Source organism: Nelusetta ayraudi, unplaced genomic scaffold, assembly GCF_046127955.1.
Source record: "Nelusetta ayraudi isolate G7.1 ecotype Tasmania unplaced genomic scaffold, CSIRO-AGI_Nayr_v1 ptg000181l, whole genome shotgun sequence".
Taxonomy (NCBI): Eukaryota; Metazoa; Chordata; class Actinopteri; order Tetraodontiformes; family Monacanthidae; genus Nelusetta; species Nelusetta ayraudi.
Window position 1 is genome coordinate 726,973 of NW_027466230.1, and position 12,691 is coordinate 739,663.

At 46.0% G+C, this 12,691-nt stretch overlaps 1 protein-coding gene across 3 annotated transcripts in view; it reads right to left on the minus strand.

Annotated features, from left to right (window-relative positions):
• The window catches only part of edil3a (EGF-like repeats and discoidin I-like domains 3a), a 96,713-nt gene that overhangs the window by 23,349 nt on the left and 60,673 nt on the right, over positions 1–12,691 (minus strand). For all 3 annotated transcript variants that reach the window (XM_076015139.1, XM_076015136.1, XM_076015137.1), the window contains 4 exons: positions 7,758–7,939; positions 2,846–3,001; positions 1,201–1,345; positions 576–760 (listed from right to left, as the gene is read on the minus strand). In XM_076015139.1, coding sequence (XP_075871254.1) covers positions 576–760; positions 1,201–1,345; positions 2,846–3,001; positions 7,758–7,939 — 668 coding nt within the window. The remainder of the gene's footprint in view (positions 1–575; positions 761–1,200; positions 1,346–2,845; positions 3,002–7,757; positions 7,940–12,691) is intronic.

Below are 12,691 nucleotides of genomic sequence, written 5' to 3' on the forward strand. Positions count from 1 at the left end.
AAGGAAAACTTAAGAAGAAAAACCGAAGAATCTTTAAGCATTATTGTTGCGTCCACAATGGTGTCGAGATTAGAACCAACAAAGACATGATGGTTTTTTTTTTTCAAATTGAAAAATACACAAGGCTGAACTCTCCTCGCACTGGCGGTGCTGGACAGAAAAAACAAAAAAAACAAAAAACAAACCTGCTCTTTAATCTTGTACTCTCAAGAGATTATATATATGTATATGCAGCATAGGAATGAGCACTGACTTTTCCAGAATAACACTGAGAGCCGTCCAAAAGAGGCAGGACTGCGAGGTGTAATTTCTCTCCTCTGACAGAGAACATGCATTGATGCCTTTCCCTATGAAACATAATTGAATCCATTGGCATGCATTACCATGTACATGCCATCAATTACTATGCCAGGGATGTAAGAGCTAATCCTTCAGCAGGGAAAAAAAAAACAAAAAAAAAACCCCAGCTATCAGAGGGAACCTGGCTGGCTGTTCCTTTCCCACCTAATACGCTAATCTTATCTCCGCGGAACGCCGGGACAGACGGGGGCTTCTGTGCTCCGACTGCGTCGTACCTGCAGCCACTGGGATTGGTCACTGTGTCCGGCCGTCCAAGCGTTGACCTTGCCCTGTTTGTCCAGGCGGGCTTTTCCGGGCTCCCAAGTGAACATGTCCATGTTGACAGTCCTGAAGATGCTTGAGGCCGTGACCTGGTAGTCCTGGATGTGGCCCGACTTCATTCCCAGCGGCTCCGAGCAGCCTAGAACCAACAAAAACAGAAGATTAGCTTTTCTTCTTTTCTTTTTTTTTCTTTTTTTTTACACACTGCGCCCACGGGGGATAGGGGAGGGGTAAACAAACTTTGTTGCCTCATAGAATTCAATGACAATGACAGTTTGGATGTTTCGCGTCAGCCCGTGCAAGAAAGGGTGATGAGGAACGCAAGATGTGTAAATAATAGGTGTAACATTTCAATATGGAGATTCTTTGAAAGGCAAAAGCTATGAATATGAACTAAAGAAGCACGCAAACATTTGGACTTTAAAAGACAGACTATCTTTTAAAAAATAAATAAATAAAAAAATAAATAGATGAATAAAATCGAGAGTGTGGCCGTGCAGGATGCACTCAAGCTCGGGAGTTTGCAGGAATAACGGCACAATGAATCTCGGGCGCTCGGCAGAGGCCCAGGTGACTCACCTGTGAGCTCGCAGCCGAGCAGCTCCATGCGCAGGGTGCAGTGCCTCCTGCAGACCTGGGGGTAAATGCGCACGTACTGCGCCTCCACGGGAGGTGTGAAGGAGTTGGCTGATGGAGTGTTGTTATCGACGTTTCCTCGGAAAATCTGTTGCAGGGCGAAACAGCAGCAGATGGGTGCGGGTGGGTGGATGGGGGGGGGGTCGGTCTATCACCGTCTCCGGCGACTAACCCACACTCGACAAATTGCTGTCACTCAAGGCGAACGAGCTGGAATTACGGGGGTGTGGGAGGGGAAGGAAGGACGATTCCTCGCACCATTTAAGCCCGCGACTCCCTCGCAACCGCGGCGTATTTTAAATTAGCTCGCCAATTAAAGGCCGATACCTTGTTTCAGCCAAATGACTCGCCGTCGAGCGACGGTTCGCGTTGGCGACGCTCACTCGGTGTGGACGAGGCGCGGAGAGCAGGTGGCAGGAAGAGGAAACGGTAAAGGGGAGTCGTGTGACCACAGGACGCACCGGAGGTCAGCGCCTGGCAGCCGGTCGCGGCAGCTGGGTGGCAAAGAACCGAATTCTCACTCGTCCATTTAGCGAAACGGCCAATAGGCAGCGTTTTTACAGCGGCCTTAAAAGTGCGCGGACGACAATCGGTTTTGATTTAGCTTTGGCAAAGCTGGGGAGGCGAACGTTAGCGTAGCTGCTAAAGACGTTTGCTGATGTTCCTGCGGCAGGTGTTTAATCAGAACTGGATAGAACAGAAAATAGGCACCAGTCCACGGAAAAAGGACATTTTCGCTTTTTTTCCCCCTCAACTAGCTGCATTGAGAATTGATTAAAAAGCAGCCCGAGCAGCACGAGATAGAATAGACACAATTTTCATCTAATCACCTTCCAGGCTGTTGCTTTGCCAGGTCCACGGGTTTGTTTGTTTGTTTGTTTGTTTGTTTTTTAGACAGACGCGTGAGACGAATCCAAAGTCCCGTCCATTCTGTCAGGTTTGGCAAGACGTCGGCGTGAGGAGGAAAAACACATCCGAGACTAATGACAAGGCGGCGTCTTCAAATACACCGACGGGTTTATGACCTTGTCTGTTGCTCACAGTCGCCCCGTCCAACACCGCGGGTGACAAATGTGCGATGCGATCAATCTCGCATCGGCGGTGCGACAGAGAAAAAGACTAGAACACGGGGAGAACAAAGCATATTTAGGCACCGGGCTCATTGTCCCATGTGGTAAACACGACTGCAACTTCGGAGGCTCGGGGTCACTGGGAGAGTGGCCGAGTGGAGGACGGCCGTGGCTCGCTGTCAGGCATGATAGAATGCTGCGTGGCCTGTTTGGTGGCTGTTCACCCCCAAATAGTATAAAAATTCAATCTAGAAGTCATAAAAGAGGAGGAGGAGGAGGAGGAGGAGGGGGGCAAGATGGGCCCGGTGTGTGCTAGCTAATTAAAAAGCCATCTCATCACGTCCTCCACCCTGTCCTTGACTGAGCGCACAGCCTCATGCAGACGTGTGTGTGTGTGTGTGTGTGTGAGTGAGCGGTGGCATGTGTGCAGCTAAGCCTGTGGTGGGGAAGAGTGAAGAGAGGCCAGTGAGGGAGTACACCTGTGTTTGTGTGTGTGTGTGTGTGTGTGCTCATCTCACCATATCCCCATCTTTGCCCTTGACTTTGTACGTTCTCCAGGTCTTCCCGTCATCACTGTAGGCTACTTTGTAAGACTTGATGTACTCCGGGCTGCCGATACGCTTTGCGCCCTGGGTAATTAGGCCGGTGACCCTCATTCTCCTCTGGAGGTTTATCTGCAGGGTTAAAGAGAGAAAGGCCGACGTAAAGAAAAAAAAAAAAAAAAGCGGTGCATTTATGAATCCCTGGCGTCGCTGATGCCAAGCATCTGTCTCACAGGTACTTAGTGAGAGCACAGTGCGCAAGCAGCTTCGGTTAGTTGTGAATTTGTTCCTCTGTGTTGTTTCAGTCAGAGCCATTCATCTTATTCGGATGGGGCTGTGATCGCGTGGAGCATTTAATCAATAATGGTGCCCCAGATCCAGTCTGTCAATGCTGCACAGACTGTCAATACCGGTGCCAATGTGAGCAGCTTGGAGGAGCCAGAAGGGAACAGATAAGACGATGGAAGTAGGAAGTGATAAATGTTATCGTGGATCCGGCGCGGCTGGCATAAAGCCGGGTCATTGTTGTCAAGGCTTGATGGAGGCGCTGGAAACCCGAATGCGGTTTGACTTGACTGTTTTTCCAACTGAGGCTGATGCTGACATTTCTGACACTTCTGTCGTCATGCAAACACGTTTCACACGTGCCACGTGTCATTATTTTTATCATTATCATTAGTTTGCTTGGACGCCTTCCCCTGCACTCAGTGTCGAGACGGGTGCTGGAGCAGCTGTCATTGGGCGCGGGCGGGCTGTGCGGCGGACAAGTCGTAATTGAAACGTCTACGTATAGTTTGCATTATAATTTATCAGAGGAAACTCAAATCAGGTGGCAGTATGTCAGGCGTTAGTTGTTGTTGTCACTTGCACACAAAAAATGTGAAATTATTTAGTACAGAACCTTTTAGCAGTTCCCTATAATCACTCAAAAGTCTGAAGAGACATTTAAAATGATTGTATATGCGACAATACAAAAATTCTACAAGACACATTACGAGTCACTTGCGCTGATAGAATTACAATTTAGCGGCCGTGTGCAACATCTCTGCCTCACAACCCTCTGATTCACTAGCCCTTTCTTGGCTCTCTCCAGTTCTTTTTGCATAGAGATAGATATATCTCACTCTAATTAGAAGCCCTGCCACTAAAAGGCCACTGCAGGGGTACTCGAGGTGATCCTTCACATTTTTAATGGCCACCCTGAGAGATGCATCCGTCACCTCTGCGCTAACGGCGATGCCTTTATTTGTTGCAGCAAACAGTGGTGTTGCAGAATTTCTTTTGTAAGTAGACCTTTGCATGCAACCTTAAAAAGTTTTGTAAAAAAGCTTTTAATTTCTATGTCCCTGTGATGAACTGGCGACTTGTATAGGGTGTCACCCTGCCTTCGCCCTACGACAGCTGGGAGAGGCTCCAGCAGGCCCCCGTGACCCTGAGCTCAGGAATAAGCCGCTATGGAAAATGGATGGATTTTAATTTCCATGTTTTTCCTTTATGCACCTATGTATATTCCGTGAAAGCAGCGTTGCTAATGTTGTCTATAACTTGCAGAGTTGAAGATCTTGTGAGAAGAGCGCAAAACTTGTGCGAGTGAACTCTTGCCCTCTCACCAATCCCCTAATTCGCTCGTTTTGTACAAAAGACACCACTTCAGAAGCACCAGTGGATGAAATACGCTCGCTTCCAAACCCAGAAATTTTGAAACACTTTACTGCTCCCTTACCTTCGCATAGAAAACACAACCTGTTAGCGCAGTGTGACATAACAAGGTTCCTTTTCAGAAAAAAAAAAAAAAAACTGTCGCTTTTGTCGGAGAAATCTTTCAGCAATAAAGCAACGGCAACAATGAAAGCTGTTATGCAGCATAGCTGTCATCTGCAGCCCTCACAGCCAACACAGTTTAAAAGGATCCCTGTTGCTTCAGGATCCTTTATTTGTCTGTTTAAAGACAGCAAGACTTAGTCCCTTATATTGACAGAACCAATTAGTGAGTAGCAAATAACCAGGACATCAAGGCCTCAAAGTGGGTGATATTCTATATTATACCACACTGCAAGGTCAGAGGTAAAACCACTGGCTCCAGCATACAGCAGGACCTTTCTGAAGTCAGGGGAATGGTGAAGGAAGCAGCAGAGAGACTCTGTTTACCGACACACATACTGAACAGAATTGGAATTGAAGTATCTTGTATAAAAGTAAGTATGTTGCTTCAATCCAGATGACGATCAAAGAGCAGAATGGTAAAGTGCCTCCTTGACGCAGTGTCCACAATAAACTAGCTGAGCTTTGAAAGTAGATACCGGTGTTTCTTTATGTTCCACGAGTGCACTAATCTATATTTGTGCAGTTCAGTGTGTGGTCATGTTTCTGGCTAATCAGGCTCTTTATGTCGAGCATTATTGGACATATGTGGGAGTATAAAATACTGAAAACAGCCTCACAGATAACATTAGTATGATGTTATAAAATAACAATTTTTCAGACCTGTTCTTAGGTCAAGTTACTTGTTGAACGTGTGTTAAATGCTACTGGTGCTAATGAGCCTCGAGTGGTCAGAAATCAAACTTGAGCACAAGCACTGGCCGCTGCAGCTGCCATCACATGAAAAGACGTCTGGGTCACAGATCAAACAGCGCGACAGACTGCGAAGCATTTCTTCTGCACTAACCTAAAATAAAAAGAGAGTCACCGCACGAACATCAGCGATACAAGAACACAGGACGGACCTGGACCTGAGCAAACAGCCATTAACGGCCTCTCATCTTTAATTCCAACACTATCTGCTGACCTCATTCCCCTTTTGCCGGCGACTTGGCTGGTTTGGTCGCTACGACGTAGCCGACTGGAGCTGTATTTTGCTGATATTGGTCAGACAGGCAGCATATTTCCCCAGAGTGTTCAAAAGCAATTTTATGTGTGAGCTGGTGGCTGTGGAGAACTGATTTTTTTATATTTATCTATTATTTTATTTTTTATTTTTTTTGCACAGCGACAGTGTGCGACCAGCAGCCATCTCGCTCACACTAACACTCATTTTCAGCGAGGGCCCGACGTGAACATAAACAAACCTGAGAGCCTGAGATTCATTGTTGAAAATTTACATCCGTGAGCGGCGGCTTCTGAAACACAAACGCTTCTCGACCTTTTCTATCATTGTGTCAGCTGTCAGTAAAATCCGCCTCACCGGGCAGACACCGACACCTTTGTATAATCTGACCCCCCAACTATCCCCCCCCCCAAAAAGAAAAAAACCCTCTGGCACGCCTGCGCACCCCTGTACTCACGTCCCAATTACCCCGACCCTGTGTACAACGGTGTCTACAGCAGCGCGAGTGGCATCCCGCGTGGCGTCATTAAAGTCAAACAAACGGCCTGCATGTTTTATGCGTCGCTCTCCCGCCAGACGACTCTTCCTCTCCCGCTCGCGCCGTGTCGTCTGCCCGCTTCGCCTGGCTCGTTTTTACAAATCCATTCCCTTCGCAGTCTCTGCTATTCCACTTGTTAGAGACGGCCCCTCCGTCACGCTGCCGGGCCGTCGTCGTAGTATGTTTTCCTATTACGCTCCGTTCACGGTTCACCGCCCTGCCATGTCTCCCGCATTTAAGTCTGTCGTCAGCACTTCCATCCTCATGGGAAAAAGTTGACAGTCCATCTATCTATCTATCTGCCTATCTGCCTATCTATGTATCTATCTATCTATCTATCTATCTATCTATCTATCTATCTATCTATCTATCTATCTATCTGTCTATCTGTCTATCTATCTATCTATCTATCTATGATTTGAGGCGAGAGCACCACAGAGGCTCTCACACTATTAATCTAATTACTACCTTATAAGACAGATGTATTAAAAAATGGCTTCATGGGGTTTCAATTGGGTAATAATACACACTGGTAATTTTTCTTTTTTCCTTCCGCATTCATAAGGGCTTTAATGGTGTGCAGTTATAATCAAGGGGCCCACCAGCAGCGCTGCGCTATTACATGGATAGGTCTGCCTCTGACACAAAAACTGACTAATGGCACAGCATGATTGTTGACTTTAACAAAGCAGAAGTGCGAGCAGGACTGTGTGCGGTGGAGCCTTGCAAACAAGTCTCATTTCTTTTCATTTTACAAGCGGCGGCGGCGGCGCTGCTTAAGGAAAAAAGCGCAGAGCGGTCGCAGAAATCGCTAAAGACGAGCTGAACTTGGTCAACTCAATTTTCGCAGATGTTTTTTTTTTTTCCCTTCGACTTTTTTTTTCCTAACTCAATCCTGCAGATGGTTTTGCCTTTCTCACGCGGCGGGCAGACCAGTGTGTGCACAAAAGACGTTGTGCGTCATCAGGGCGTTTTAGAGAATCTAGCGACGGCTGCCACGGCTAACTGCGACCACGGCTAACTGAGACCACGGCTAACTGAGACCACGGCTAACTGCGACCACGGCTAACTGCGACCACGGCTAACTGAGACCACGGCTAACTGCGACCACGGCTAACTGAGACCATGGCTAACTGCGACCACGGCTAACTACGACCACGGCTAACTGCGACCACGGCTAACTGAGACCACGGCCTTTTGCACCGTTTCACACACTACACCTGCATCTGTTGGTCCTTCAGCCCCCAATTTATGCTGTCCTTCACCACTAGTTTCACCGTGTCACCCATTAACCCCCGGCCCGGCAGCAGAACGGCTCCATATTACCTCTCAACATAAACCGCCCCAGCTGGCGCATGACGGGCATTTGGAAAAAAGTGAAAAACATAAATAAATAAATAGATAAATACAGAAACGGCAAATGAAGCATGTTCACACTGAATCCTGCCTGTCTGTGTCTTGGTCCATTTGTCCCTGGCCCTGGCCCGGCTTTGCACGCTCCCTGTACTGTGAAGGTGCTTTACCTGAATCCATGGCCATCTGTCATTCTCAGCAGCGGTCCAGGCATTGACCAGGCCCTTCTTGTTGAGGCGCGCAAAGTAGGGGTACCACTTTTGCAAGCCAAAGAGCGCGCGGTGGGTGGATGAGGCCGTTATCTGCTGGTTGGAGATGATACCGCCTTCCATGCCGAGCGGCCCAGAGCACCCTGGGTAAAGACAGAGACAGAGAGAGAGAGAGAGGGGGAGGGGGAGAGAACACTGGGGTGAAACTGTAGCAGTCAGACCCATAATAAACTCTGTGACATGATTATGGATTTTTTTGGGAATGCAAGAAGAAATGAATCTTGTAATGCCGATGACTTTGTCCATGTCTCATTTTTCTCCTCGCTCCTTCCAGAGAGTCGATACGATACTTGATCTCAGTCTCAGAGACAAAAAAAAAAGCACAGTCCCTCAGACTTGCACATTATCACAAAGGGCCATTAGCACTGACACTTTCCCTTTGCGCCCTGTTCTATCTTCGGCTGTGGAGTTCATCATAGATTTCGTCCTCCTATTTCCCTCTCCTGCTTAAAATATTAGTTGCTTATGTAAAAAATAGAAACAATAATAATAATCATAATTATGATTATGGAATCCCCATCTTTCCAGTATGGTAAAATACTTTTATTTCTCTCCCGTAAACATGAGTGCTCATCTCTGCTTTTAGGGGGACGATGCTTCATCCCTTCCAGTAGCAAAAGAGTGCTCAGGTTGCAAATAAAGGAGCTGCAGCCACTTGTGGGAAGCATCATCCCCAAACCCAACACGCTCTCCATTAAGGCTCAAATCAAACTGCTGACCGCAACATTCTCTTTGGTCATATTTTGAGGGATGAACATAGTGGGGTCACTTTGAGAAGTCTTTGTTTTTGCTGTGATTTACAGCCAGGGACAGGAATTGGTAGGGAAAGGGAGTTTGTTTCTAGAATAGAGAGCAGCATCTCTATGAATAATCCAAGTCAATCAAGTCAAGCCACAACCTGAGGATCCTGTATATCCGGTGGAAAAAACACCACCACAAAAGAATAACGCACTATTGTATACTGCACCAGATAATTGTTTAGTCCCATTTAAACCCTCTGCCGCTTTGCCTCCCATGTTTGCGTGCGTGAGCTGCAGCAAGCTCCTATTCTTGATGTCTTGAAGTATGGCCTTTATTTAACTTTGAAAGGGATTATATGCATTTCAAACGAAGGGCTGGATAATTTACAGAAGCTCTTCTCAATCCTTCACTATAGGGACCAAATGCAAATACTGATTTATTTTTCCTCTGAAAAAAATGTTTTTACATTCCAACAAGCAGTTCCCTATGGATTATGTTTCTTTTCTTCCAAAAATAATAAAACAAGATTAGTCTATGCCGGTGTCGTGGTGATGTTACTGTCACAATTGCACATAACAATCCCACATTTTTGCATATGTTAATGTTGCTTTTCAAGCCCAATGTTTTAGCATATTCCAATGGCCCACACAATCTACACAAGTAATGATGGTATACTGCTGAATCCGAAATCCCATTTTGTCTGGCTGCATTTCAGCAACTACATCCTGTAACTGAACACTGACGGTGACCATGAAAAGTATGACTGGACCAAAGTCTGTACACCTGTCTGATGATCATTCAAGTAGCAAACTAGTTTTCAAATAAGAACCCTCCATTTAACATTGCACAGCTCCTTTATTTTAGTCAGCATGATTACATTGTCAGTAACACTCTGCAAACAAGTGTAATAATTAAGTTTTACAAGGGGGGATTCGAATTTAAAGCCTTGCTTTGTTATTAACAGTGACATTTAAAAAAAAATGTGTTCACAATGTCAACAAAGTGCAGCTGTAGATGTGCACCAAATATTAGCTTATTAGCTGAGGTAAATACAATCACAAAGAAATACAGGTAATCTGATGGAAGGTGATGAAGGCTTAATGGAAACAGCAGCATGATGAGTTTCCCCTTTGTTTATTTATACATTTAGAAGGAGGACATGGTTTGGTGACAAATATTTATTTTTCAGTTAAGGAGGAAGACAGTGATTTGTTAACAGATATTTGCTTATAGTTTTAGAAGACTTTTGTTAGCACAGGTGTTTATTTAGAGATCTGGAGGATTTGTTGGCTTGGATACTTGGCTGTGGCCACAACAAAGGGATTTGCTAACCCTCATAACCCATCACAAATACACAAACAAATTGATCTTTCCATTTTCAACAGCTTTCCTGAATCCTAGTTGATGCATTGAGCAACATTAGGAATATTCCAATGGACTTGGGGGCTCCAATCGAAGAGGATTTAATGATTTCCAAAACAAGCGTCTCTTTTTTGTTTTCCTTTCATTTGCGCAGCTGTGTACCTACACTCGGAACACCTGCTTTTTCTTTCAAAACTCATCAATGCTTTTTTTGGGGGGGATTCTATAAGCTCAGGGTGAATTGATTTTTGATGAGGGTGTGTGAGGGAGAGGAGTGTCTTTCGAAATCTGTAATTTGCCTCCAATTTCGAGATGACTGTCTGTGGAAAATCATGGTGATTAAGGACTCCAGCGCACAGAAGGGAAAACGCTGTCTTCGACTGAGGTTTCGATTGTGGCTCCTGACAGCTGTGATTGAGCAACATTAGACAATTCAATGTTTTCATGCCTTCTAACTGTTCTGCATTACACTGCTTTTGACGACTACTCTGAACGAAACTGCCCACCTATCGAATTTCACTCTTGTTAAGGAGCACGTTTACCGTCAAATGGCTCGGTGTGCAATAACAAGACAACAGCTGAGTAATGACATGGTAATAATCCACTGCCTCTAATCCAGGTCTCTTAAACGTCTGCTTCACGGCAGTATCAAGCGTGTCTAGATACCAGCTTTCTGCCTGCACCTTTCTACTTTAAACATCATCAATAACTGAACATGGTTTGCGGCTATTGTATGTAAATGTTCTAAAGCGCTGCAGCAATTATAGCTTATAAACAATTAAGCGTTTTCACCCCCAAAAGGTCCTTGAGGGCATTTTATTTACATCTCGTTCCATCCCATTGCACATTAAATACTCACTTGCATCACCACAACACACAATACACAAACCTTTGATTTATGTATTAGTCTTTACAGTTGAAATAATAAAATAATAATAATGAAAGGATTTAAGGAGCAAGTTTGGACTTTGAAGGGAAACAGGGTATTTTTTTTCTGTTTAACTTACTACATTTCTTATATTTAATGAACGTTAAGGCACATCTGAAAAAAAGAAACCAAAATTGGTGCCCAAGAATACACTTAGAAGGCATCCGATCACACGGACACCAGCACAGTGACGGCACAGCACCCACCCAGAGCAGCCAGAGGTTGAGCATCTTTCTGCCGACGCCACTAATCACTGGCCTGCACTCCACCTCTTGAGCAGCTGCCAGCAAACAGATGCCGCATTTAATTTCAACGGAGCACAACTGCATCCGGCATCTACTGGATAACGGTGTGGGAGTTTACCCGCCCACTCCCTTCTTATTATTTTTAATGACAAAAAAATTATAAGAAATGATTTGTGTGCTGGAGCACAGACGATTGAATTTAATACAGCTTTTTTTTTTTTTTTTTTTTTTTGCTCAACGGTTGGTGGATCTCATTAAAAAGCACATGACTCATTTGTTTTCTCCTTTTACCATATCTCTGGCCAGATGGTTGAAATGGCTTCGTTTAAAACGCCTCCCACCCTAAAAAAAAAACAAAAAACAAAACAAAACGAAAAAATAAGTGTGACAAAAGCTGAGGGTTCTTAAAAACCTCCCCAAACTACGAGGATGTATCAAAAGGTGTTTGCTTGAGCCGGAGGCAGTGTTGGCTTGCGTGCGGTGAAAACCTGCAGGTGTCGGCGTGAAGGGGCCTCCTGGGGGGTGGGGCGCGAAGCCTGGAGCGATGGTCACTGCACGCCATGATGTCACCCACCCTCAGCGAGTGGTCATTACAGCGGAAACAGCGAATCATCCCCGGCACGCGAAAAAACAGACATGACACATAACAGCAAACTGTGAAAAAAAAAAAAAAAAGAAGGGGGTGGTGGTAGTGGGGGTGGTGGGGATGGGGATCTGAAGGCGCTCGGAGGCGATTTGACGAGGGAAGAAAGTCAAGAAGCAGAGCGGCGTGCGAGGAGAGCGAAAACAACCCCGGCACGACTTCCCCCCCGGCTGCCGGAACGGCGCAGCTCCGGTCGACAGGAGGCGGCAGCGGCGCGTCTGGGGCCGTGTGGCAGGACGGAGAGGCAGCGCGGACGGCCCGAGATGTGTGTATACGTCCCACTATGGTCAATTAATCCTTCTTTCACCACTTCCTTTTCCCGCGCGTGACTCATCGCCTCCATTTTGAGGCGAGGACGGCGGAGGAGGCGGCGGTGGGAGCAGTATAGCGGCGACGCCAGAGCAAGCCCATTTTCCGCTATGTGACGGATGAACTTTTTTTTGGTCGTTGTTGCCTTTGAGGATGAACCGGCGAGGTTTTTTTTTTTTTTAGGGATGGTAATCCCATTTTTAAACGAGGGAGATGGCGAGCTCTGCATATCAGATCGTAAAGTGGACGGAGCAGGGCTGGCACACAGCGAGGCAGGCGTGTGGAATTATTTTCAGGAAGAGCACAAGACCTGTGGAAACTAGACTCAATTTGGAGTGTGTTAAGGAGTGTATCAAAGTTGAGCACGGCAAGCATGCAATGAGAGAAGCTCATCACTGGCCGAGTCATTGTGGGAGCTGCTCAATCAGATGTTAATAGCAAACAGACCAATCAGCCAATGGCATGGCAGCAACTCCTGCACAGATTTAGCTGTGTGGACGCGGTGCAGGCGACTTGCTGAAAATCAAAGTGAGCACAAAAACAAAGGGAAAAAAAAAAATCTTTGACAAAAACAAGTGGCTGGCTAAAATGTGGCGATGAATATTTC